The sequence below is a fragment of the Panthera onca genome, chromosome B4, assembly GCF_046562875.1.
Source record: "Panthera onca isolate mPanOnc1 chromosome B4, mPanOnc1 haplotype 2, whole genome shotgun sequence".
Taxonomy (NCBI): Eukaryota; Metazoa; Chordata; class Mammalia; order Carnivora; family Felidae; genus Panthera; species Panthera onca.
In genome coordinates, this window is record NC_138345.1 from 83,495,876 (window position 1) to 83,522,185 (window position 26,310).

Consider the following 26,310-nt stretch of genomic DNA (forward strand, 5'->3'; position numbering starts at 1 on the left):
GATCCATGTTCAGATGCCCTATCCTGGGTCCGTGGGCATCCGTGTGTCCACTGTGTCCTTTGTCCCCTGGGCTTGGTCACGTGTACTTGGGCTTCCTCAGCAGACAATAGGCTGCTGGGGTGGGAGGGTGAGGAGGAGCAGGAGCCTCCCTGTGGGCCTGAGGTCCCTTTGGCCGACAATGGGGGGAGGGACCTCTAAGGGGGGGGACAGGACGTACAACCCAGATAAGACTTCTGGGGAACAATAGGAGGAATTGAAGAGGGGAGACCCACCCTCCCTGTACCCCACCCCCAGGGCTTTGGGGTCAGGGACTGGGGACCAGAGGGTGACGGGGAGGGGTGCCAAGCATTCTTGTAAATGGAGGAGGGGATGGGGAAAATAGGATTCTGGAGCTCAGAACCTCTGTATCTCTTGAGGGACCACGGGTACATGAGGTGGGTGCATGCCCCTTTTGAACTTAATTTAACCACAAATATAAGTTTTTGAGGACCTACTTTGTACATGTAGCTGCGGCCCAGCTCAGCAGTTTGTGATGCTTCTCTGCCCACAGAGCCTCTTACACTTTCTTGGGGGCAAGCTGTGCCCCGTGAGGATTTGGGTCTGGGGTAGAGGTATGTGTGTGTGGTGTGTGTGTGGGGGGGGGGGGGCGGCATCTTCACCTCTTGGGGAGGGGGGATGCAGAGGCTCTGGGAATGACAGGTCACAGCGGCCCAGCCAGCTATCTCCTCCTAAAGGGCCGATGCGAAGGGAGCCGGGAGTGAGGAGGTGGGAATCAAAGGCTTACGAGTGGTAAAAAGTGGGTGTTGGGTGTTGAGAATGCGCTGTCTTTTGGCTTCTGTCTCTGGTCCCTACACCTTTCCACACCCCCTCCTCCGCCCCGCCCTAGCAGGCTCCGGAGCCGGCGACCCCGCCAAGGACATCTGAGGAAACGCCTAACACAGAGACGCCCGCTCCCGAAGCCTTTGCTCTCTCCCGGCCGTTGAAGGTCCCCAAGAGAGGGCGCCCTCCGGGGCTGGATTGGACCCTGCTTCATGGAGGCGGGACTCAGGGCTAGCGGGTGGAGGGCTATTTAAGACTAGGCGGGGTTGGAGGTGGCCAGGGGCAAAATGAGTGGGCTACCGGGCGCCGGGACCAGCCCAGGCCTGGGAGAGGCCTCCGACCTTAAGTTCCCTCTGGGCGCCAAGTTCAGGGAACCTCTCACCGAGGCTCGGTTCCAGCGGCTCTTCGGGGACGCAGAGCAGGCGCCGGAGCTACTCGCGGAGCCTCGCTCGTCCCGACTGTGCAGACGGTGGAGGCGGTTGGCCAGCGCTTGCTCCGGGCCGGGGGCGTGGCGCCTGCTGCGGGCGCGGCTGCCCCCGCTGCGTTGGCTGCCCCACTACCGCTGGCGGGCCTGGCTGCTCGGGGATGCCGTGGCCGGGGTGACCGTGGGCATCGTGCACGTGCCCCAGGGTGAGCGGCCGTAACGCTAGCCTGTCAGCGGCCCAAGCTCGGGGGGGGGGGGGGGGACAGGGAGGGGGATGCAGGAGCTGGGCACCTGGGAGCGAGGGCTGGGTTAGGGTGGCCGAGGGTTCGGAGACAAGACCTGAGACCACGTTCTGGGTAAGGACCACGGAGCTGCATCAGATCCCCACCCCCAGCCCCCTTCATTTGCGCAATCCTTCTAGAAGTCTTGGACATGTTCCGGGTCAGGGAACTGGAGAGAAGAACAACCCCTGCCCCCTACTCCCCGGAGGACTGGGCCGACACGGATCTGTGACCTTGTCCGCCCCACAACCTCCCACCTCCCACAGAGGCCTGTTAACCCCTAGGTTCCCTCATGTGGCATGATTCAGCGTCCCCATGCCAGCCTCTAAGAGTGTGGGCGCTAGTCACCTTTCCCCAACCCCACACACAGACCCTGAAGATCATCCCTTTCATTTCTCATACAGGCATGGCTTTTGCCCTCCTGACCTCAGTGCCTCCAGTGTTCGGACTCTACACTTCTTTCTTCCCCGTCCTCATTTACACCTTGTTGGGGACTGGTAGACACCTGTCCACAGGTGAGTAACCCAGTGACTCCTCTCCTTCTCTGTAGGGTGAGAATGGATGGGGGTTTGAGACTTCGGCCCTTGGAAGCTCCTTAACTCTTATTCCCCTCTTCCCCTCCCCTTCTTCCCTTGCGCCTCTGTGGCTACCCTGCCAGGAACCTCGGACCTAGGCAAAGCTTGCTGCGGGTACCGAGTGGGTGCAGAGAGAAGGGAGTTTCCTCAGAACTTTTCTTCCCCCATGACATTTGGTTTAAATGAACATCTCCCGGACTTGGAAGAGGGAAGAAGAGATGCGCGGTCACCCAAAGGAGCGCGCAGTCCGCGGGCGGTCTGCGGGAGCGGGCAGTGATGCAGTTAGAGGGCAGTTTTTGCCCGCCGGTGCGCCCTTCTTTCCTCCCTCACCGCCGGTTCCGGGCTGCTGCACGGGCTCTCGGCCCCATCGTCTTCATCGGAGCAGCAGCCTTCCAGAAGAGCGGGGTCTGACTGCAGCATCCAGGCCCGAGGGCGCGAAGCCCGGACGGTCGCCGCGCCCCAGGCGACACAGCTGGTGATCTTTGCGTTTGTCCCCCGGCCCTAGGAACTTTCGCGGTACTCAGCCTCATGACAGGCTCGGCGGTGGAACGGCTGGTGCCCGAGCCCCTCGGGGGTAACCTGAGCGGAATCGAAAGGGAACAGTTGGACGCTCAGCGGGTTGGGTCGGCTGCAGCCTTGGCCTTCGGTAGCGGGGCGCTGATGGTGAGGGAGGACCCTGGGGGATCCACACTGGGGCCGGGGGAACTGGGCCAGGAGAGAGGGAGGGACAAGTGTCATGCGCGGGTCTAGGCGGGAGAGGTGCGCGGAGCAACTGGCGCACTGCGCTCTGGCGAGTCCACTCCTCCTCCTGTAGTGATTGCGCATCTTCTCCCCTGCAGCTGGGCATGTTCGCGCTGCAGCTCGGCGTCCTGTCCACCTTTTTGTCGGAGCCGGTGGTCAAAGCGCTGACCAGCGGGGCCGCGCTGCACGTGCTCGTGTCCCAGCTGCCGAGCCTTTTGGGGTTGCCCCTCCCGCGCCAGATTGGCTGCTTCTCTCTCTTCAAGGTGGGGGTGGAGAACGGCCGAGAAGCGGCTTCTAGCGGTCCTGGGAAGAGGGAAACCGGGAAAGGAAGGACGGCGAGTGGAGGGATAGAGGGTGACGGGGGCGGAGGAAAGGAGATTAGAACCATGTGGCTGAATGAGGGGCGCTGCGGAGACGGAAGCCCTGATGGGAGCCGGGAGGCCTTGCCTTGGCCGGGTGGGTCCGCTCTGAGGGCAGTCGACCCCGGCCCCGGGCCCTCGATCACTTCCCCTGCCCGCAGACGCTGGCCGCTGTGCTGACCGCGCTGCCCCGGAGCAGTCCGGCCGAACTGACCATCTCGGCACTCAGCCTGGCGCTGCTCGTGCCGGTCAAAGAACTGAACGTGAGATTCCGAGACAAGCTACCCACCCCGATCCCGGGGGAAATCGTCATGGTGAGGATGGCTCCCGGGTCGCGGTCTCCTGAACCACACAGAGCTTGCCGGTCGGGTAGGAGCTGGCCGCTGCCGCCCCCTCGTGGAAGGCAGCGAGCTTACAGAAAGAGGTCCTGTGCACACGCGTACTTTTCCAGGCCTCTTCCCAGAACACTGTGACCCTGCAGAATCCCTCACCCACACGGTCCCACTTCTCTGGCAGAGCCTCTTCTAGACCTCTTAGAATGCTTTCTTCCTGCTTACAGCGTTCCCTTGAGGTGTCGCTCGCCACAGCACCTCCACTGCTCTCCCCCTACCGGGTCCTTCACTGTAATTCAGTTTCTCTCCCTTCCCACGCCCACCTACATTTCTCTCTCTCTCTCTCCCCCTCCGCCGACTAAATAAGTGTTCCACATCTCCACCCATACGCGGGAGATCCCTAGATCTATCCCAGTGTCCTACTTAGAATGGCTGGGTGTACTTCCTGATATCTACCATCCCTCATGGGAGCGGAGCGCCTCTTACTTCCTCCAGTCCATCTCTTACCACAGCCTCAGGTATACCTCATTCCTTTCCCATTCCCACTCTCCTTCACTCTCAGTCGGCTGTCATCCCAAACATATCCCAACTCCCCCAATTGCTGGGCCCCTGCAAACACCTAATGCCTTTTAATCCTCTCTCATGTGAAGCTTTCCCCGGCCTCTTCCAGGAAGCTCATCTTCTGCCGTGCTCTAATTTGCTCTTTCCCAGGTGCTTCTGGCCTCTGTGCTGTGCTTCACCTCTTCCCTGGACACAAGATACAACGTCCAGATTGTGGGGCTGCTGCCTGGGGGGTAAGAGAGAATCAAGACACCAGCCTGCTATTCTCAGACTGCTCCCACCCACACCTCCTCTTGGCCTGTCCCGCCCTATTTTCTCTTTCTTCCCCATATCCTTCTTATACACAACCCACCCTCACCATGGATCCCTCTCTCTCCAGATTTCCCCAACCCCATCTTCCTGACCTGGCTGAGCTGCCCAGGATTCTGGCTGACTCACTGCCCATCGCACTGGTTACTTTTGCTGTGTCCGCCTCCCTGGCCTCCATCTATGCAGACAAGTATAGCTACACTATTGACTCCAACCAGGTGTGACTTTGACTGAAGACCCCAATTGCATTCAGGAGACAACTCCCTAATCTGATGTCTTCCCTCATCCCCCCCCCCCCACCCGCCCCTGCCCCATGCCTTTGTCTCTCTCTCCTCTTCATCTGACTGCATCCCTCCAGGAGCTCTTGGCACATGGTATCTCCAACCTCATCTCCTCCCTCTTCTCCTGCTTTCCCAACTCTGCCACTTTGGCCACCACCAGCCTACTAGTGGATGCTGGTGGGAACACACAGGTAAGAGCATGTCCTTGGGTGGGAAAGGGGGTGGGTATTAGGTTGGGGTGGTGGTGGAGAAACAGGTGGAAGACTGGTAGATAGATACCTGGGGGGCAGCTGTACAGAGGAGAATGATGAGGGAGAGTGAATGGGGGGGGGTGGTTTCTAGATAGGAGAGATAGAAGGTAACAAGGCTCCATTAAGACCTTGGCAGACTCTAAGCACTGAAGAAGCTTACAGTGCCCATATGTAGTTCACAATAAAAACAATACTAAACTGTCATATAAATTTGAAAGACGAAATTCTGACCCCCGCCCCATGAGGACATTTTCTTTTAAAAAGAAATATCACATATGAAAGTCTCCCCCTAATATTTCTACTTTCCTACTCTGCTGGTGCCCCAAGAAGGTGGTTCCCTGCTTTTAGGGTAATGCAACAGTGGCTTTTAAGGTGGACACGGGCTACAAAAATAGGGAAGTTGAGCTACGTCTAGGTAGAGACTGGTGAATGACAGGCATTTAATTGGGAGAGGGGAAAGGTGGATGTGAGAGGCAGAATACCAAGAAGGGAGTTGAAGACTGAGGAACGGCTTCATGGAAAGGGGATTTGGGAGGAGGGAGACTTCCAAGGAAGCCGAGGCAGAGTGGGGCAGGCAGACCAGCTCTCACACAGGGGTGAGTGAGGTTCCCTTCCTTCTCTGCATCCATCCCTCCTTCTTTCTAGCTGGCGGGTCTCTTCTCCTGCATAGTTGTCCTGTCAGTGCTGCTGTGGCTGGGGCCCTTCTTCTACTATCTGCCCAAGGTGAGGAACAGCGGAGGCATGGGGGTGACTGGGGGTGGTGGTGGCTACATTCTAGGACATTGGGGCAGTCAGCTTGCCTCTTCTGCCCCCAAGGCTGTCCTGGCTTGCATCAACATCTCCAGCATGCGCCAGATGTTCTTCCAGATGCAGGAACTTCCACAACTATGGCGCATCAGCCGCATGGACTTTGTGAGAAGTGGCAGCATTACCCCCAGATTGCCCCCTCCTACTTGCCAGCATCCCCAGCCTCTGCCCTAGATTGGAGCTAATTGTTCTGGTCCTAAATGCTGCAGCTCCCCTCCCCCTCCAGTCCCCCTCAACATGCATCCCTCCTAATCCCATTACTCAGAGACACGGTGGAGAGTGGGGTTTGAACCCCTTCAGACCCGAATATTTGTAAATCCCCAGCTGGTGCAAGGTCTGGGGTGATTACATTTGGTGTATTTCCCTTGTTGGGTCAATTCTGTCCCTTCTGTCATTCTACCTTCTCCTGGGCTATCCCTCCCTCTCATTTGTCCTGGCAGTCACTGCCCCTGGACCTCCTTCCCTAGCAGCCATGGCCTGGCATTTCTCCGGGGCATATCACTCCCATCCATGTCCTGCAGGCTGTATGGATGGTCACATGGGTGGCCGTAGTGATCCTGAGTGTGGACTTGGGCCTGGCCGTAGGCGTGGTCTTCTCCATGATGACTGTGGTCTGCCGCACCCAGAGGTGGGAGTAGAGATGAGAGGAGTTGGGAAGAGGGGTGGGGAGAGGACAGGTGCTTGGGGTGACTCTCCAGCCAGGCCAGGCTGGGAATCTGACCCCAGCTTCCTGCCCAGGGTGCAGTGCCTGGCACTTGGACTTGCTGAGGGGACGGAGCTCTACAGGCCACTCGAAGAGAGCCACAAGGTGGGTGGGCCACAGACAGAGAGGGAAGGGAAGATTAGGCCCAGATGTTTTTCTGACCCTCTGACATCTTAGCTCCTCAAGGTCCCGGGGCTCTGCATCTTGAGATACCCAACACCGCTCTACTTTGGGACCCGCGGGCGGTTCCGCCGCATCCTGGAGTGGCACCTGGGGCTTGGAGAAGGACGCAAGGTGAGAGGCTTGGTCAAAGGGGAGTGTGGCTTCTCTGGGAGTGGGAGGCAGGTGTGGCTTCTCAAGGGGATCATTGTGCTTAAGGGGCGCATGCTCATGCTTGTGTCTTGTGGTGACTGCCCTTCTTTACCCACAGGAGACTCCCAAGCTAGATGGCCCACCTGATGCAGGTGAGATGGGGAGACAAGGAGGGAGATTTGGGTGTGACCCATGGAGGCATCTGGGTACGCTTGCCTTCTCCCATCCTAGTTGCTGAGCCTGTCAGAGTGGTGGTCCTAGACTGCAGTGGTATCACCTTTGCAGATGCTGCTGGAGCCAGAGAGGTGGTACAGGTGAGGGACGGGGTAGGTTGAGGAGAAAGTGTCTTTATCCCACGCATACCTTCTGATGTGGGATTTAACCCCCTTGCCCCGCTTCTGCAGCTAGCCAGGCGATGCCGAGATGCTGGGATCCACCTTCTCCTGGCTCAGTGTAATGGTGAGAGGTGTGGAAGACCTGGGGACGGGGGGGGGGGGGGGGGGGGGCGGAGCGGGGGGGGGGGGAATAGCTGGATGCTTGAGGGAGGGAAAAGGACGCAGTGTGGATTTAAGATCTAAGAGCCTGACCTGCCTCTCTACACAGCCTCAGTGCTGGGGACACTGACCCAGGCAGGACTCTTGGACAGAGTGACCCCAGAGCAGCTGTTTGTGAGTGTCCAGGACGCAGCTGCTCATGCCCTGGAGAGACTGGTGAGGGGGCAGTAGGAACCGGAGTGAGATCCAGGAGGCGCTGGGGTGGAGCAAGTGACATGTGAGTCAGTGGCTGAAGATCTAGGCAGAGGGTTTGGGGAAGGGGGCCGAGAAGGAAGCTGGAGGAAGAAAGTGGGGGGATGAAATGATTAGCCAATTTAAGGCTAAGCCAAGGAGACTGGGTCCAGCTCCGCATGAAGAACTGAGGAGCTAGGGTTTCAAAGCGGGGTGGTGTGCCCCCCAGAAGACTGCCAAATGCTGAGAGAGGGAGGAGGGTACCTAATCTACTCCTGACAGGTCCCCTCTCCTTTCCAGGAGCCTACAGGTCCAAAGACATGCACAGTGTGGGTCTGACCCGGTCATTTGGAGTGTGGAGGGCCCCGACAATATGTGTGCGAGGAGTCTCCTCACTTCATGTAACTAATAAAACAAAGCTGAGAGCCACTGGGGTTCATGAAGTGAGTCTGGGTGTCCACACGCCGGCCCTCGGTGCCCCTTTCTCCATGCCCGCGGCATTGCAGAGACACAACTACAAATGGCTTTCACTTGTGTGTTCACCGGCCCCCGCCCCAGCTCCAGAGTCACTGGTTCTCTCCATAGGGGTGGGGCTGGAACCGGTGCACAGAGTCCTGGATCCAGAGATGGGGGAGGGGGCACAGCCCTGGGAATACACGTTGGGGGCTTCCCCATCCCCTCAGTCCCAAGGAGATGAGAGTATTTCCGTTTTAGGTTCTTAGAGTCCCCATGGGCTTTTTGGCACTTGGAAAGTGACCCCCCCCCCCAGTTCCTGCCCCATGAGAAGAGGGTTGGGGGGAGGACTTGGCACTGGCCGTGGGTCGAGTTATGGCTCCATCGCATCGCTGGGCACTCACAGAAAGGAGGAGTGTCACCAGGACAAGCCCCTATTTGGGATCAGATTCTGAAGGGGATCAGGGACAGTCAGTGGAGTAGTCACTGGGTGGTGGGTGGGGTTTGCTAGAAATTCCTGGCAGGGTCAAGGAGGCAGGCCCAGCCAGAGAGTTGGAAGGCCCTGAGTGGCCATCATTCTGCGGTCATGCACTGCAGCCGGTGTTTGAAGAAGAGTAGGCGGTGTTTGGCCACCTGACTTTCATCCAGCGATCCTGGGTAGCGGTACCGGGCATAAGTCTCTGCCCCCACATCCCTTGAGGTCCAAGGCAGCTTCAACTTAGATGCATGATCCACAACGACGTCTGAGCAGGAGCCCACCCGCAGGGAACCAAGCCCGTCCAGGAAGAATTCTGGCAGTGGAGGGAAGGGGAGTACACAGTGAAGCGTCTGAAGGGCGCAGAGGGCCGACCCTTAAAGGGAGAACTGAGAGTTGGGGTACACAGGCTGCACCTGCAAAGACTCCTTTTGTGAGGGCCTTGGGCTAGTCAATTCATTTGGGTCCTAGTTTTACTCTTATGTAAAATGAAGTCAACATCCTTACTTTGTGTTTTGAGAGCATACCCCCATCCTCCCCAACACACACCTAAATAAATGTTAAATAAATGCTGAACAGGCCGCTCCAGGAGTGTGGTCTGAACCAGGGGAAGCGGCTGGGACTGGACTCAAGGTCTGACAGTGGTGGGGAAAGTTAAAGGCCGGCTAACCCAGTAGCTGTACTGGGCTTGGAGGTTTAAAGGGTGTGCGGGCCAGGAGGGAGGGAGCCCTGTCTCTTGCCGGGGCGCAAGGCTTGGTGAATTTTCGCAGAACTCTCCAGGGGCCCCGGGTGCCAACCGTGGGCTCCACTGGGGTGGGCGTAGGAGTACCCGCTGCCTTTGGAGACTCGCCCAGAGCCCCGCGGGGGTCTCTGCCCGGGGCCGGGAGGGGACGCCACTCACCCAGATGCGCCACGCGGCTGAGCCGCGGGTCGAAGCCGACCTCTCGCACCTTGTCGGTGCGCGCCAGGAAGAAGTTGACCACGCCGTCGGTGACCACGCAGCCCGGAAAGCCGACGAGCTCGTGGTGGAAGCCGCGCCTTTGCCGGAGGCAGTTCCCGCGGCCTGGCGCGCCGGGCTCCACGCTCAGCAGCTGCCGGTAGGTGGTGGCGAAGCCGGAGATCTCGCGCACCGCGCCCCCGACCTGCGGGGAGTGGGAGGTTCGCTCCAGGCGGGACGGGGACTGCCGGCAGTTAGATCCGCGCTGCCCCTCCCTCGGGCGGTTTCCCGGCCGCGTCCTCTCCCGCTCCACCCCCGCAGGACCCAGATTGTCCCCCAGGCTCCCTTCGTCGTCCTCTGTCCGTCCCAGGGCCGGCCGCTCTCGGCCGGGTCTCCCCCGCCGCTGCTTTAGCTTGCTGGAGTCCCTCCTTCTCCCACCCCACGTTCCGCGGGCCCTCCCTTACCAGGTCCAGCGACGTCCGCTCCAGCACGTCCACAAGCCTCTCCAGTCGCGTCCTCGCCGTGAAGACAAAGTCGTCGTCCACCCACAAGACGTACTTGGTGGTTACTTGGGATACGGCCAGGTTCCGGCCTGCGAACCAGCCCTGGGGGCAGGGTACATACAGTTAGTGAGGCTATAGAGCTAGGACACAACCCCTCTGCCACCTTTCCTCCTCTCTCCCGGCGCATCTCTAAACTTTCCGGGACCTACGAGTGGCTCAGAGCTAGGCAAAAAATGCAGTTTCCCAACTGCCAGGGGTAATATGTCCCTGTTTTGGGGGAGGGTGTTAGAACGCATTTAATTTATGCGTGCATTCATCCATTCATCCATCATCCATTTATTGAGCGCTCCCTAGGTGCTAAGCACATTCTAAGGATGCAGCGCGAATAAGATAGGCGCGATTCCTCCTCCCACGGAGCTTATTATGTTCCAGGAATCGCCGTGATTCACAGGCACCAGTAATTCTGAGGCAGGTAGTCCTGGAATCACTACTCCGGTGACTTCAGACCCACCGCGCGCCTCTGTCTCTCGGCGCCCTCTGGCGCGCGGTTCAGTCTTGCTGACTGCGCACCTTGCCAAAAGGCATGAGATAGTGCTCGATGTGGGGGCCACTAATGCTCTCTGGCTTGTCGCTGTCGTCGGCGATGACCACGGTGACCGTTGGGTAGAAGCGGCGGATGCTGGCGATGAGCGCCCGAAGCCGATTGTAACGAAGGAAGGTCTTAGTGGCGATGGTGACCAGGGCGCTGATATTGTACTGGGCTGGGAGTGAGGGACAGGGTTAGGTGCAGAGAAGGAGAGTGGAAGTGAGGAGCAGGAAAACATCTCCCACGTCCTCCCTCTCCCAGCTTCTCCCCACCAGGCCTGGATTTAGGTCCTTGAACGCACCAGCCTCACCTCCCTGGGGTAGAGACCCAGGTGGGTACAACCGAGGGTTGGGTGGGTGTCTTATGCGGATGGTAAAGGCGGCCTCATGTCCCTCCGTGGAGAACCGGACTGGGAAGAAAGGACACCAGACATGGTCCTTAAAGTTGGGACAACATTCCCTTTTCAGCAAATCACTATTTAAGTGCCTACTCTGTGTACCACTTTCCTGAGCCCTGGTGGACAAGAATGCAAGGTGTTTACCTCCATGGCACTAACACTCTAATGGGTGGGAGAAAGAAAATTAAAGGTTTAATTTTTTTTAAATGATTTAATTAAAAGCTAACCTTTATTGAGCATTTACTATGTGGCAGGTACTTTTTAAGTTTACCTTAAATATATGAACCCACTTAACCTTGACAAGCCCCGTAAGGTAGATTCCTGCTACAGAAAAAGGCATAGAGAAATTAAGCAACTGGTCTACATTTACACAACTCTTAAGCAACAAAGCTGAGATAGGAACCTAGTCGTTCTGGTTCTAGGCTAAGTAAATAAAATTCAGATACTGGCAAGCATTGAATGGAAAATAAAGCAAGTAATGTGATAGTGAAGAGGAGACATTTGAGCTGAGATCCAAGTAACAAGAAGGAGCCAGCCATGCAAAAATCTGGGGGAAGAGCATTCTAGGCAGAGGGAACAGCAAATGCAAAGGCCCCAAAGAGGGAGCAGATTTGGTGTAGCAAGCCTTGGAGAGAAGGCTGTGTTGTGCCTTTTTTGCTAGAGGAGACACGGGAGCTCTGGGACATGAAGTCCCTTGCCCTCCAGTAAGTAGTGGTTTGGGAATAGAGCTTGAGCCTTCTGGCTCCTGGGGCAAATCACTTCCTGGGGCCCCCATGGTTGGCCTGAAGAGGGGACACACCCGAGGCTCGAGGCTCGGGTTTCCCTTTGGCCTGCTCTGGCCCCAGATGAACAAAGGCTCCTTCTCTCCCTCTCTGGCCCTGCTGGCCTAGCTGAAATGCCCATTGTGTGACTGGGCAGCTCTGGCCTTTGCCCGAGTGTCTCCCACACCCTTTGCCATTTGCCCAATTCAGCCTTTCTGGGCTCTCTGTTGACCCAGCCTGCCCCTGCCTCCGCCCAGACCTCACACCTGTGTCTGCTGTGTTTGCCTGGTAACTTCGGCTGCTATAAGTAACCAGTTGTAGCTGCCGGTTGAGTTGGTCCAGCCCTGGGCTGGCGAGGGTGAGATCAGGCTGCCCCTCTCCAGTGAGAGTCACTCCCGTCACTTCCCCGGCCACATCCCAGGTGCCCAAAGAGGCAGTCAGGTTCACCTGGGAGAGGGGGTTGGAGAGGACAGGGTTAGGCCTCAGACCTGCCTCTTGCCTCTCTGGTTCCTCCATCTTTCCGTTGGCAGCCCTGTCTCCCTCCAGCATCCCATTTCCCGCCCTCTCCCCCGCCCCAAGTTTATTTATTTATTTTGAGAGAGAGAGAGAGAGAGAGAGGCCGAGAGAGATTCCTAAGCAGGCTCCGTGCTGCCAGTGCAGAGTTCCACACAGGGCTCTCAATTCCAGCAACTGTGAGATCATGGCCTGAGCTGACACCAAGTGCCGGTTGCCGGGCACCTGGGTAGCTTGTTGATTGGGTGTCGGACTTCAGCTCGGGTCACGATCTCACGGTTCGTGAGTTCGAGCACCATGTTGGGCTCTGTGCTGATAGCCTAGAACCTGGAACCTGCTTCTGATTCTGTGTCTCCCTCTCTCTCTGCCCCTCCCTGCTCTCACTCTGCCTCTCTCTCTCTCTCAAAAATAAATAAACATTAAAAAAAAGAAAGAGTTGTTTGCAGGATGCCTGGGTGGCTTAGTCGGTTGGGCGTCCGACTTCGGCTCAGGTCATGATCTTATGGTTCGTGACTTCGAGCCCTGCATCGGGCTCTGTGCTGATAGCTTAGAACCTGGAACCTATTTCGGATTCTGTGTCTCCCTCTCTCTCTGCCCCTCCCCCGTTCAAGCTCTGTCTCTGTCTCTCTCAAAAATAAATAAACATTAAAAAAAAAAAAAGAGTCATTTGCTTAACCTACTAAGCCACCCAGGCGCCCCTCCCTCCATCCTTAGTGTCCGCTGGCCTCCCCAGCCTCTTACCTGGTAAAGCTCCTGACCAGAAGCTGCCTGCAGGCTCAGCCCTAGGAGGAAGGAGAGGGAATCAGAATCCCAGACAGCCTTGAATTCTTCCTCACTTTCTCTTCCCTCTTTCACCACACACAGCACAGACCTTCTCACCCATCCCTCTTTGTTGAGGCCACAGCAGGGCACATTTTGGGATGCAGCCTATGGTAACTGAGTTTTCGCTCCTTTCCATCAAAGCGATAGCTCTTTATGGCCCGCCCCACCTATCCACCTAATCTTTGGTCAGTCGGCAAAGAATAGATTCTTTCTCCCCAGCCTCTCCAGTTACAGTCAGCTGCAGTTCCTGAGGACCCTACAGTTCCTTTGGTCCTCACCCCCTGCCTCAGGAACCCCCTTCTGCTCTCAAATCCTGCCTTCATCAGAAGCTCCCCCCGCCTCTTATTCCAATCTTCCTTAGCTCTTCCTCACCCAGCCTTGAGCTCCACCACCCCCAGATTGGCTTAGGTCACCCCCAGACCCCCCCACCTGGCACCAAGATGCTCCGGAGGGGCTGGACCTCCACACCCTGCAGGGGGTATTGAAGAGGGGAGTTGGCAGGGGCTATGAGCAGCTGGTCAGCAGCAGACTGGCTCCTGGCAGTGGAGGACAGAGAAGGAATCAAGGGCAGAGGGGCTCTCCTTCCTGTCACACCCTCCCTCCAAGCCTCGAAAGGCTCACCCTCCGCAGAGACATGCCCTCTTTTTCAGCTGGTACCTTGAAAGGAAGGCCTGGAACTCCTGCTCCCTGGAGGCAGAGGCAGCCCTCAGCTCTTCAGGGTCAAAGGCCTTCGTGAGGTCAATGGCTCGGAGCTGCCTTTGGAAGGGGAAATGAAAGCTCCCTCCACTGGCCTCACAACTACAGTTGTTCCCAGACAGCCGCCTGGAGGGGGGATGAAGGGTCATCAGAGCCCCGCCATACAGCTCCATACATCCCGCTAAATATTAACATGGCGCCCCACACCTTGGCCCTTCGACCTTGCCCATCCAACGTCTGTCGCCTTAAACACTGCTCTTCAAACAGCCCCCAGGAGAGGAGACCCCCAATGGGACGACCCATCCCCTAAATCTGGATTTTACAGAGGTGTAGAAGAGGGCCAGTTGCTAGGATTTCAGAGTTGCCTCCCCACCATTCAGGACCCCACCTGGACTCTCCTTTCTGGAACCATCAGGACATCAGAAAGTCTTTCAGGCTCTCCCTGCCTGCACACCCTCCCCTCCCCATCACCATGACAAGGTTCAGGAAGGAGAGATTTTGTTTCCCCAGCCCAAGATTCACAAGCAGTCCCCCCACCCCCCTCCCTCAACCAGTCAGGAGAACTGAGGCATCAGAGCTCAGCAGTGCAGGAAACAAAAGCTCCCCAGCCCCCCCCCAGCCCCCCCCCCCCCCCCCCCACAAGTGAGCGCCGCCCTGCCGCCACCACTCCTGGCACTCACCCCACCACTTGCTCCTTTATCCTGACCGGGATGTGTGCATAGCGGGGCTCAGGCGAGAGGTCTGGCAGCTCTGGTCTGGAGGGGCCCTGCAGGGGCGTCCACAGCGCAAGAGGTGCCCGGAGGCCCGGAGCGTCCCGGGTGCTCACGTACAGGAGCCCCAGAGAGGCGCAGGCGAGCAGCAGGACCAGCACGCAGAGGGCCCGGCGGCCCAGCCGCATCCTGGTGGGCGGGAGGGGTGGGAGGGTGAGAAAGGTGCGGAGGGGAGGCGCGGGCTGGGACCCCGGAGCCCCGCGGTTCTGGAGGCTCCAGTCAGCTCCCCGGGAAGCTCTCCACATCTCGGCGCGCTAGGATTTGCACAGAGAATCGTTGCCCCTGGCCCTCCTCCCTTCACTCCCGGGGCCTCGGGTCTCCCGGCCTCCTTTCTTCTCTCCCTCTCTCGCATCTCGGTTTCCTCTCACGCCCGAGGCCTGGCATCTTGATGCAAGAGACCTTTGCATGCGGCGGTTTCCTCGCGGCCGCGTATAAGTAGGAGTGCACTGCTTTCTTCGAGCAGCGGACGTCCCCTGGCCCGCCGCCCCCTGGCCCGCGCGTCCCCCACCCCTCGGTCCGAGCATCACCTGGCCCCCAGTGGGCTGCACAGGGCGGCTCCACACCTTGCTTGTCATGAAAAATGCAGAATCACGCCCGCGCCGTTGGATGCCCCCGGCGGAGGTGACCGCGCGAGTGGCCCCGGGGAGCTCGTGCAGGGGAACGGGGGGGGGACCGGCGAGCGCGCCGCCTCCAGCCTCCAGCTCGGGCCCCTCATCCCGCCCGAGCACTGACCTGTCTAACGCTCTAAGGCCGCCGCAAGATTTCGGTCCGGGCTGCGCCAGGCTCTCAGCCCCGGCCTGGGGGTCTTCATGGGGCCGGAGGCGGCCTGATCCGGGAACCCGGCGTGAGCCTGGGTCGGGGGGATCCTCCTGCCTCTCGGGCTCGCCCAACCCCTCCCGCCTTCGGAAGCTCAGGGCTTTGTAGACCTCGGCGCTGGGTGGGTGGATCTGGGCGTTTCCTGTGGGGGTGGAGAGCAGAGTTGAGAAACCGCTGCGCCCCAGCTCCGGAAACAAAGCTGGGGGTCCCCGGCACCCTGTCCCCCTTGCCGGGCGGGGCGGGCTCAGGCCGCCGCACGGTTGTCCAGATCGCGGCGCGGAGCGGCTCGGCTCCCGGCTCGTTGCGGCGGAGGCTCCGGCTGAGCGCGGTGAAAGCGAGCGCCCGGGCGCCTTCTGGCGGACGCAGAGGACATTGCGGGGGCGCTGCGAGAAGGTCCTTCTCCCGACCCTCCCAGCCCTTCGCTGGCAAGCCTGGCATCTCAACAGCTTGCCCCAGTCCCATTCTATTCCCTATACCCACGGAGCCTCGGTCTCATCCAGACTGTAGGCTACGATACTTGCTATGGGAGGAGATGGAACTGGCGCCCTACAGTCCCATTTCAAAGGAAGGTTTGGGTAGTGAGGGTGAGATAAAAGAAACCAGACTAGACCCCAGACAAAGAAGATTTTGCCTGGCTGACAAAGACAGGTTCACACCCTCCCTCCCATCCTCGCCTCCCCCGTCCCAAATCCTCTAACACTCCAGAAGTAATTCAGTGCCTTTTCCCCTTGAATGCTTCTTGTTGCAGACGTGCAGAGGGAAGTGGTTAGGTTGCCTGTAGGTTGTTTTTTTTTTTTAGATGAAATTTATTGTCAAATTGGCTTCCGTACAACACCCAGTGCTCATCCCAACAGGTGCCCTCCTCAATGCCCATCACCCACTTTCCCCTCCCCCCGCCCCCATCAACCCTCAGTTTGTTCTCAGTATTTAAGAGTCTCTTATGGTTTGCCTCCTTCCCCCTCTGTAACTTTTTCCCCTCCTTCCCCACCCACCTGGTCTTCTGTTAAGTTTTTTAGGATCCACATATGAGTGAAGACATATGATATCTGTCTTTCTCTGACTGACTTATTTCACTTAGCATAATACCTTCCAGTTCTATTTACGTTGCTGCAAATGACAGGATTTCATTCTTTCTCATTGTCAAGTAGTATTCCATTGTATATGTAAACCACATCTTCTTTATCCGTTTGTCAGTTCATGGACATATAGGCTCTTTCCATAATTTGGCTATTGTTGAAAGTGCTGCTATAAACATTGGGGTACAAGTGCCCCTGTGCATCAGCACTCCTGTATCCCTTGGGTAAATTCCTAGCAGTGCTATTGCTGGGTCATAGGGTAGATCTATTTTTAATTTTTTGAGGAACCTCCACACTGTTTTCCAGAGTGGCTGCACCAGTTTGCATTCCCACCAACAGTGCAAGAGGGTTCCTGTTTCTCCACATCCTCTCCAGCATCTATAGTCTCCTGATTTGTTCATTTTAGCCACTCTGACAGGTGTGAGGTGGTATCTCAGTGTGGTTTTAATTTTTTTTTAATTAAAACAATTTTTTTTGAGAGAGAAACAGAGTTCAAGTGGGGGAGGGACAGAGATAAAGGGAGACACAGAATCTGAAGCAGGCTTCAGGCTCTGAGCTGTTAGCACAGAGCCCCGTGCTGGGCTGGAACTCACCAACCTCCAGATCATGACCTGAGCCAAGTCAGATGCTGGAACTCACGAACCTGGAGATCATGACCTGAGTGGAAGTCAGATGCTTAACAGACTGAGCCACCCAGGCACCCCAAGGTTGGCTGTAATTCTGTATGCAAGCATTAGACCCATAGACTCCCTTCCCTACTTCCGGATTCATGACCCTACCTATGGTTCCATGGTTCTAATAAAAGATGTGTCAAGGTCAAGTAGGAAAAAAAAAGATACAATAAATATGGAGCATAATGAAAACGTCAGTGGGAAGGGAGGATAGATTGTTGAATGAATTGTATTCAAAGAAATGACTAATCAGATGGGGGGAGTGGGATTCTCACCCTCTTTATACCAAAATAAATTCCAGATCTATCAAATATTTTAATATTAAAAATGAAACCAGAAAAGTAGTAAAGGAAATCATAGAGTTTTTGTGGTTTTTTTTTTTTATAAACTTAGAGTCCAGGAAGAGATCTCTAAGCAAGATATAAAAGGAATAGTAATAAACTTGCATATATAAAAACCTCGAGTGCAGGAATTCTTATAAACAAACTTAAGAGATAAATGACAAACTGAAAAAAACCTTTCCAACACGTGAGACAGATAAAAGACTATTTTCCTTAAGAGCTCTAAAACATCAGTAAGAAAAATGATCAACTACTCCCAAATGGGCAAAAATTATGATTAGGCAATTGACAGAAAAAGTGATAATGGTTTTTAAATATTTGAAAGTATACTGGACCTTATTCATAATAAATGAAATGCAAATTAGAACAACAGTGAAATTGTTAAAACAAAATTATTGCAATATTATTGACTGTATTCCCTGTGTTGGACTTTTTATCCCCATGAGTTATTTCTTTTATAACTGGAAGTGTATACCTCTTAGTCCTTTTCACCTATTTCACCTATCCCCCAACCCATGAAATGTTTTTTGATTACCAAGTTAGTGAAGGTCAAGGAGTTTGCTAACCCACTGTATGGTCAAGTATGTGGAGAAACAGCCTCTGCCATGCACTGTTGTGAGTGTAAATTCAGAAACCTGAACATGTGGGCATGGCTTTGGGACTGGGTCTTGGCAAAAGTAGGAGGGAATTTGAGGAGCCTCAGTGAAGACCAAAGGCTATTAAAGAGCTTGTTAGAAGCCAGATGGCCTTTAAGGATGTCGCAGTTGTAGGGAAGTAGGGAAAGAAAGAAGCTGAAAGAAAGGAGGTCTTGTTATGTTTGGCAATGCTGTCACCTACGGGTGGGTGGAAGACAGAGACTTCACCAAATGAATTGAAGCTCTCACTGAGAAGATTCCTAAGCAGAGTGTTGAAGGTGTCATCTTCTTGTTGCTTACAGTAAAAATAAACAGAAAGGGATAAGCTGAAGGAAAGCACATTGGGGCCCCTGGGTGGCTCAGTCGGTTGAGCCTCTGACTTCTGCTCAGGTCATGATCTCACGGTTCGTGGGTTTGAGGCCTAGTGTCGGGCTCTGTGCTCACAGCTCAGAGCCTGGATCCTGCTTCAGATTCTGTGTCTCCCTTTCTCTCTGCCCCTCTCCTGCTCACACTCTGTCTCTCTCTCTCTCTCAAAAATAAAAAAACATTAAAAAAAAAAAAAAAAAAAGGAAGCCACATTAAACAAAAAGGAGCTGGGCCTTGCTGGGTTGGAAGATTCCTAGCCTCTCCAAGGACTGATGATGGCACAATTTAAAAAACTCAAGAAAACAGGACCCGAAAATGCTGCAAATACAAATCCATTGTTAAGAAAGACCTAAGGCGGTGCCTCGGGAAATGGTTTAGTCTAGCAAGAGGACTTCTAAGAAGATGTTGTCTGTCAGCAGTCTATGCAGAAGCCCAAGGTGGATAAAAGCTTATATCAATAATATTTGTGGATATGGCTTTCATTTAATGAATGAGTTAGCCTCAGTAAGATTCAGAGGAGACCCATAAATATTTTAAAGAGATGTGTTTGCAGAATTTTATTGGGGATACGCTTATTCTCTTATCATCCTGATAGAATACATGTTTGCTGCTTCAAAGCCCCAAGTTTGTGATAATGTGTTACATAGCAATAGAAAACGAATGCCGAAGATTATATAACACTGAGAATAAATGGTCTACAACTATACACAATAACTCATAATGCTGAAAGAAAAAGCCAAACACAGGTTACATTCTGTATGATACTATTTATTAAAGTAGAATACAGGCAAAACTAATGTGTGATATTTGTAGTAAAGATCATAATTGTCTCTGAAAGCAGGGGTGGGGTAGGGAATACATCTAGAAGGGGTTAAAGGAAGTCGGGTCCTAGTAGTAAAGTTAGGTTTCTACATCTGAGTGCTGATTATGCGTGTGCGTGCGTGCGTGTGTGTGTGTGTAGAGAGAGAGAGAGAATCATAAAACAAATGTGAGAATACTGTGGTGAAGCAGGATAAAAGATATGTGAGAACACGCTCTATGTATTCTCTCAAGTCTTAAAGTTTGAAATTATTTCAAAGTAAACATTTAAAAAGAAAAAGTCTTGCTTTTCCACTACTTTAGTTGAAAATGAACACCTATTTAGTAATTGAGTCATGGTCTGAGAAATTGTTTCAGTACATTACTGTCATATTTATAAAAATTGACAATTGAAAATTAAGATTTTTTTAATGTTTTATTTATTTCTGAGACAGAGACAGAGACAGAGTGCAAGCAGGAGATGGGCAGAGAGAGAGGGAGACACAGAATCTAAAGCAGGCTTCAGGCTCTGAGCTGACAGCATAGAGCCTGACACGGGCTCGAACCTACAAACTGTGAGATCATGACCTGAGCTGAAGTCAGATGCTTAACCGACAATTAAAAATTTTTAATAATGACATTATAATATGAATTTAGAATTTCTGTTTTTATTAAAGATTTTATCACTACACCCAACATATCACTACACCCAGGCTCAAACTCAACCCTGAGATCCAGACTCTACTAAGATAGCCATGTGCCCCAATAATTAAGATTTTCTTTTTTTTTAGTTTTTATTTATTTATTTAATTTTGAGAGAGAGAGAGAGAGAGAGCGAGCGAGCATGAGCAGGGGAGGGGCAGAGAGGCAGGGAGAGAGAATCCCAAGTAGGCTTTGCACTGTCAATGTAGAGCCTGATGTGGGGCTCGAACTCATGAACCGTGAGAACATGACCAGATCAGAAACCAAGAGCCAGGTGCTTAACAGACTGAGCCACCCAGGCGCCCCAAGAATTTCTAATAGAACTTCATACTGGTTTTGTATCTCAGCATTTCCATCTTCAATGTTGATATTTAGCCTCAGCTGAATACTGATTTTATCCCTCTTTCTCTCTTCATGCGTGCACACATACACACACACACTTTTTGTTGAACCATTTGAGTTAGCTATAGACGTTTTGACTTTCTACTCCTAAATACTTAAGTATCTATCTCCTAAAACAAAGAGTAGTCTTCTAAATAAATGATATGAGTATCGAACACAAGATATTTATCATTGATACAAACCATTTCTAATATGCAGCCCATATCAACATTTCTCTAGTTGTCTCAATGATGTCCTTTATGACTTTTAAAAGAATTCCAATCAGGTTGAGATCCAACATAGAGGAGAAGTAGGGAGACCCGTAGTTCCCTCGTTCCTCAAACACAGCAGTGCTGAGGCCAAAGGACTTTGAATTCCAAGAGTCTGGGCCTCAGAGTGACAAAGATGTCTCCAGGGACCCCGGGGGACAACCTGGAGGGCCATAGGTGGGTGATTGTGAACTGGGAGAGATAAAACAGGCCGTGTAGGCACGGAAGGGAGGGATCCCCTTATGTGGAGAGACAAAGGGAAGAGAAAAAGAGGCTGGGGAAACATGGGACTATATCTGGACAAAAGAAAAACCATGGACTGGGACAGATCTCTAACTGTGGGGCTTCCTCCAGACTGGGGCTGGCTGCCTAGTTCATGCACCTGGGGAGGAGGGGACCCAGTCCTGGGCTCAGTAACTAGTTCAGAGGTGCAGTCCGCCCTGGGAGAAAGCGATCCCTTCTCTCAAGTGCTATGGGAAGAAGGTATATAACCGTTCAAACAACAAAGACTGCCTGTGCCTGCCAGACAGAGACCATATATCAGCGGGGTGGAGCGTCACTCCCCTCAGTACCCGGTAGCACGGAGCAGGACCCTTCAAGACATCGGGGTTTAAATCCCAGCCAAGTGCCAGGGAGGCGTGGGAGTCGGCAGAGCGGGACAAACCACCTCGTTCGCGCCCGTGGCCTTGCAAGGACGGCCTGAACAGAGTGGTTTGGGACACCCAGTCCATGGAGGAGAGACCGGGGGTCGTTACTTTTCTCCCCACCACCACCAAGGCAGGACTTCAGGGATCAGTCAGTGGGGCCCACAGTGGAGGCGGGACCCTCCTACACCAAACCACTCCCCTCCTTACCGGATAACTGCGTGTCTACAGGAGTGGGATTGTTGCTGACAACCAGATGGAGCCCTCCTCCAGATCAGCGCTGTAACTGGTTCCAAGTTACCTAGAGGTTTTGCATTTCCTGATTTAATTCTTGGACAATTCTTATTATCGATCGATCGATCGATCTATTATTTTTTCCCGTCTTCCTTTTCTCCTTATTTCTTCCCTCCTCTAGTCTGGTTATTCTGGTTGTTGGTTTGTTTAACCAGACATATTTAATCTATTCTCTTCATACCTATTCTATATCTCCTTTTTTATTTCCCCCTCTTTCTCTCTGGATTAAGCCATAGAGTTTCTCTGCCTGGTCAATTTTCTTTTCTTTTACTCCTACCCCTGTCCTTTCTCTTTTTGTATGGGATAAGGCTTCTTCCATCAACAATGCCACCACCCCATTGTTTTGCTGTAGCTGGTGTTTTTGTTTTTGTTTTTTCTTTTTGCTTGTATGTTTTCTTTTCCAGGGCTACTTCAGCAAAAAAATCAAAGCACACCTGGTGGAGGGTCCAAAACATCAGTACAAGTTGGTAGATAAAGCAACCAGAGTCACATCAACAGAGAGCAAGTAACATACTCCAAAAAACACCTCCTGAAGGGCCAGGCCCTGAACAGCGTATGACACCTCTTTAATATAGTAGTGCTCACCGGTGCAGGGCACATAACAAGCTTTTAAAACTCATAAGGTACAGAAAACTAGCCAAAATGATGAAACGGAAGAATCCTCCTCAAAAGAAATTCCAGGAAGAAATGACAGCTAAAGAATTGATCAAAACAGATATAAACAATATAACTGAACACGAATTTAGAATAACAGTCATAAGATTAATTTCTGGGCTTGAAAAAAAACATAGAAAACAGCAGAGATCTATTGTTGCAGAAATCAAAATAAAAAATAGTCATGATGAATTAAAAAATGTTGTAAATGAGGTGCAAAATAAACTAGAGGCGGTGACAGTGAGGATTGAAGAAGAGGCAGAGGGGAGAATAAGTGAGATAGAAGATAAAATTATGGAAAAAGATGAAGCTGAAAAGAAGAGAGATAAAAAATTTCTGGACCACAAGGGGAGAATTAGAGAACTAAGTGATTCAATGAAACAGAATAATATCCATATCATAGGAGTTCCAGAAGAAGAGAGAGAGAAAGGAGTGGAAGGTGTACTTGAACAAATCATAGCTGAGAAGTTCCTCAATCTGGGGAAAGAAACAGATATTGAAATCCAGGAGGCACAGAGAACTCCCTTCAGACGTAACTTGAATCTATCTTCTGCACAACATGTCATAGTGAAACTGGTAAAATACAAAGACAAAGAGAGATTTCTGAAAACAGCTTGGGACAAATGGGCCTTAACCTACAAGGGTAGACACATAAGGGTAGTAGCAGACTTATCTATCGAAACTTGGCAGGCCAGAAAGGAGTGGTAGGAAATTTTCAATGTGCTGAAATTTTCAATGTGAAAAATATGCAGCCAAGAGCCCTTTATACAGAAAGCCTGTCATTCAGAATAGGAGAGATGAAGTTTTTCCCAAACAAAAACTGAAGGAATTCATTACCACTAAACCAGCCTTACAAGAGATCCTAAGAAGGACTCTGAGTGGAATGTTGCAAAGGCCACAAAGGACCAGAGACATCACTATAAGCATGAAACCTACAGATAATACAATGACTCTAAATCCATATCTTTCAATAATAACACTGAATATAAATGGACTAAATGTTCCAATCAAAAGACATAGGGTATCAGAATGGATAAAAAAAACAAGACCCATCTATTTGCTGTCTATAAGAGACCCATTTTAGATCTGAGCACACCTTCAGATTGAAAGTGAGGGGATGGAGAACCATCTATCATGCTACTGGAAGTCAAAAGAAAGCTGGAGTAGCCATACTTATATCAGAGAAACTAGATTTTAAGCTAAAGGCTGTAACAAGAGATGAATAAGGGGCATTATAATTATGGTATCTATCCATCAAGAAGAGCTAACAATTATAAATATTTATGCACTGAATTCAGAAGAACCCAAATATATAAAACAATTAATCACAAACATAAGCAATCTTATTGGTAAGAATGTGGTAATTGCAGGAGACTTTAATACTCCACTTACAACAATGGACAGATCATCTAGACAGGAAATCAATAAAGAAACAATGGCCCTGAATGATACACTGGACCAGAATGACTTGACAGATATATTCAGAACTTTTCATCCGAAAGCAGCAGAATACACATTCTTCTTGGGTGCACATGGAACATTCTCCAAGATCACATACTACGTCACAAAACATCCCTCAATAAATATAAAATAATTGAGATCATACCATGCATATTTTCAGATCACAATTCTATGAAACTTGAAATCAACCACAGGAAAAAGTCTGGAAAACCTCCAAATGCATGGAGGTTAAAGAACATCCTACTAAAGAATGAATGAGTCAACCAGGCAATTAAAGAGAAATTTAAAAATATATGGAAGCAAATGAAAATGAAAACACAACAGTCCAAACCCTTTGGGATGCAACAAAGGCAGTCCTAAGAGGAAAATACATTGCAATCCAGGCCTACCTCAAGAAAGAAGAAAAATCCTAAATACAAAATCTAATAGCACACCTAAAGGAACTAGAAGCAGAACAAAAAAGAAACCCCAAGACCAGAAGAAGAAGAGAAATAATAAAGATCCGAGCAGAAATAAATAATATAGAATCAAAAAAACCCCACACCAGTACAGCAGATCAATAAACTAAGAGCTAGTTTTTTGAAAAAATAACAAAATTGATAATCCCCTAGCCAGACTTCTCAAAAAGAAAAGAGAGAGGACCCAAATTGATAAAATCACAAATGAAAATGGATTTATCACAACTAATCCCTCAGAAATGCAAGCAATTATCAGAGAATACTATGAAAAATTATATGCCAACAAACTTGACAACCTGGAAGAAATGGACAAATTCCTAGACACCCACACACTACCAAAACTCAAATGGGAAGAAATAGAAAATTTGAACAGACCCATAACTAGTGAAGAAATTGAATCGGTTATCAGAAATCTCCCAGCAAATAAGAGTCCTGGGCCAGATGGCTTCCCTAGGGAATTCTACCAGACATTTTTTTTTTTAATTTTTTTAACGTTTATTTTTGAGACAGAGAGAGACAGAGCATGAACGGGGGAGGGTCAGGGAGAGGGAGACACAGAATCCGAAACAGGCTCCAGGCTCTGAGCTGTCAGCACAGAGCCCGACGTGGGGCTCGAACTCATGGACCACAAGATCATGACCTGAGCCGAAGTCGGCCGCTTAACCGACTGAGCCACCCAGGCGCCCCTCTACCAGACATTTAAAGCAGAGTTAATACCCATCCTTCTCAAGCTGTTCCAAAAAAAATAGAAATGGAAGGAAAACTTCCGGAATCATTCTATGAAGCCAGCATTACCTTGATTCCCAAAACAGACAAAGACCCCACAAAAAAAAGATAATTACAGGCCAATATCCCTGATGAATACGGATACAAAAATTCTCAACAAGATACTAGCAAATCAAATACAAAAGCATATAAAAAGAATTACTCAAGTGGGATTTATTCTTGGGCTGCAGGTCTGGTTCAATATTTGGAAATCAATCAATGTGGTGCATCACATTAATAATATAAAGGATAAGAACCATATAATCCTGTCAATAGATGCAGAAAAAGCATTTGACAAAATACATCACCCTTTATTAATAAAAACCCTCAAGAAAGTGGGATAGAAGGATAGAAGGAACATACCTAAACATCAAAAAAAGCCATATATGAAAAGCCCACAACTAATATCATCCTCAATGGGGAAAAACTGAGAGCTTTCCTCCTGAGATCAGGAACACGATACGGACATCCACTCTCATCACTGTTGTTTAACATAGTATTGGAAGTCCTAGCATCAGCAATCAGACAACAAAATGGAATAAAAGATATCAAAATTGGCAAAGAAGAAGTCAAACTTTCACTTTTTGCAGATGACATGATACTCTACATGGAAAACCCCAAAGACTCCACCAAAAGGCTGCTAGAACTGATACACGAATTCAGCAAAGTGTCAGGATACAAAATCAATATACAGAAATCGGTTGCATTTCTATACACCAATAATGAAGCAACAGAAAGAGAAATCAAGAAATTTATCCCATTTACAATTGCACCAAGAACCGTAAAATACCTAGGAATAAACCTAACCAAAGATATAAAAGATCTGTGTGCTGAAAACTATAGAAAACTTACGAAGGAAATTGAAAAAGACACAAAGAAATGGAAAAACATTCCATGCTCATGGATTGGAAGAATAAATATTGTTAAAATGTCAATAATACCCAAAGGAATATACACATTCAATGCAATCCCAATCAAAATTGCACTGGCATTCTTCTCAAAGCTAGAACAAACAACCCTAAAATTCATAGGGAACCCCAAGACTCTGAATAGCCAAAGTAATATTGAAAAAGAAAACCAAAGCAGGAGGCATCACAATCCCAGACTTTAGCCTCTACTACAAAGTTGTAATCATCAAGATAGTATGGTATCGGTACAAAAACAGACACATAGACCAATGGAATAGAATAGAGAACCCAGAATTGGACCCACAAATGTATAGCCAACTAATCTTTAACAAAGCAGGAAAGAGTATCCAATGGAAAAAAGACAGTCTCTTTAGCAAATGGTGCTAGGAGAACTGGACAGCAATATGCAGAAGAAGGAAACTAGACTACTTTCTTACACCATACTCAAAAATAAACCCAAAATGGATGAAAGACCTAAGTGTGAGACAGGAAACCATCAACACCCTGGAGGAGAAAGCAGGTAACAACTTCTTTGACCTCAGTCGCAGCAATTTCTTGCTCGACACATCTCCAAAGACAAGGGAATAAAAGCAAAAATCAACTATTGGGACCTCGTCAAGATAAAAAGCTTCTGCACTGCAAAGGAAACAATCAACAAAGCTAAAAGGCAACTGACAG

General features: G+C 51.2%; 2 protein-coding genes across 9 annotated transcripts; one reads left to right on the forward strand and one right to left on the reverse strand.

The window, feature by feature from the left end:
* The first annotated feature begins 897 nt into the window (after positions 1 to 897).
* Positions 898 to 7,909, forward strand: LOC132695328 (solute carrier family 26 member 10-like). 4 transcript variants are annotated; one of them, XM_078449753.2, is made up of 18 exons: positions 919 to 1,449; positions 1,929 to 2,039; positions 2,605 to 2,762; positions 2,939 to 3,103; positions 3,361 to 3,513; positions 4,243 to 4,325; positions 4,472 to 4,619; positions 4,760 to 4,873; positions 5,579 to 5,656; positions 5,750 to 5,845; positions 6,262 to 6,368; positions 6,479 to 6,548; positions 6,621 to 6,737; positions 6,874 to 6,907; positions 6,987 to 7,069; positions 7,160 to 7,214; positions 7,359 to 7,526; positions 7,781 to 7,909. In XM_078449753.2, the coding sequence occupies exons 1-17, from the start codon at positions 1,107 to 1,109 to the stop codon at positions 7,478 to 7,480; spliced, it is 2,037 nt and encodes a 678-aa protein (XP_078305879.1). In that variant the 5' UTR covers positions 919 to 1,106; the 3' UTR covers positions 7,481 to 7,526; positions 7,781 to 7,909. The 4 variants fall into 4 exon arrangements, with proteins under 4 accessions (XP_078305877.1, XP_078305880.1, XP_078305879.1 ...); XM_078449752.2 differs by having other exon boundaries at positions 921 to 1,449; positions 7,359 to 7,465; XM_078449751.2 differs by having other exon boundaries at positions 898 to 1,449; positions 5,579 to 5,845; positions 7,359 to 7,465.
* Positions 7,910 to 8,001: 92 nt separating this feature from the next.
* On the reverse strand, positions 8,002 to 15,783 carry B4GALNT1 (beta-1,4-N-acetyl-galactosaminyltransferase 1). Of its 5 annotated transcripts, none has more exons than XM_078449757.2 (12): positions 15,690 to 15,783; positions 15,126 to 15,351; positions 14,304 to 14,522; positions 13,585 to 13,683; positions 13,357 to 13,463; positions 12,847 to 12,887; positions 11,859 to 12,039; positions 10,736 to 10,843; positions 10,419 to 10,609; positions 9,810 to 9,950; positions 9,310 to 9,550; positions 8,002 to 8,724 (listed from the first exon to the last, which is right to left on the reverse strand). In XM_078449757.2, the coding sequence occupies exons 1-12, from the start codon at positions 15,703 to 15,705 to the stop codon at positions 8,507 to 8,509; spliced, it is 1,788 nt and encodes a 595-aa protein (XP_078305883.1). In that variant the 5' UTR covers positions 15,706 to 15,783; the 3' UTR covers positions 8,002 to 8,506. The 5 variants fall into 5 exon arrangements, with proteins under 5 accessions (XP_078305883.1, XP_078305882.1, XP_078305881.1 ...); XM_078449756.2 differs by having other exon boundaries at positions 10,745 to 10,843; positions 13,585 to 13,749; XM_078449755.2 differs by having other exon boundaries at positions 13,585 to 13,749; positions 15,690 to 15,782.
* Between the last annotated feature and the right edge of the window lie 10,527 nt (positions 15,784 to 26,310).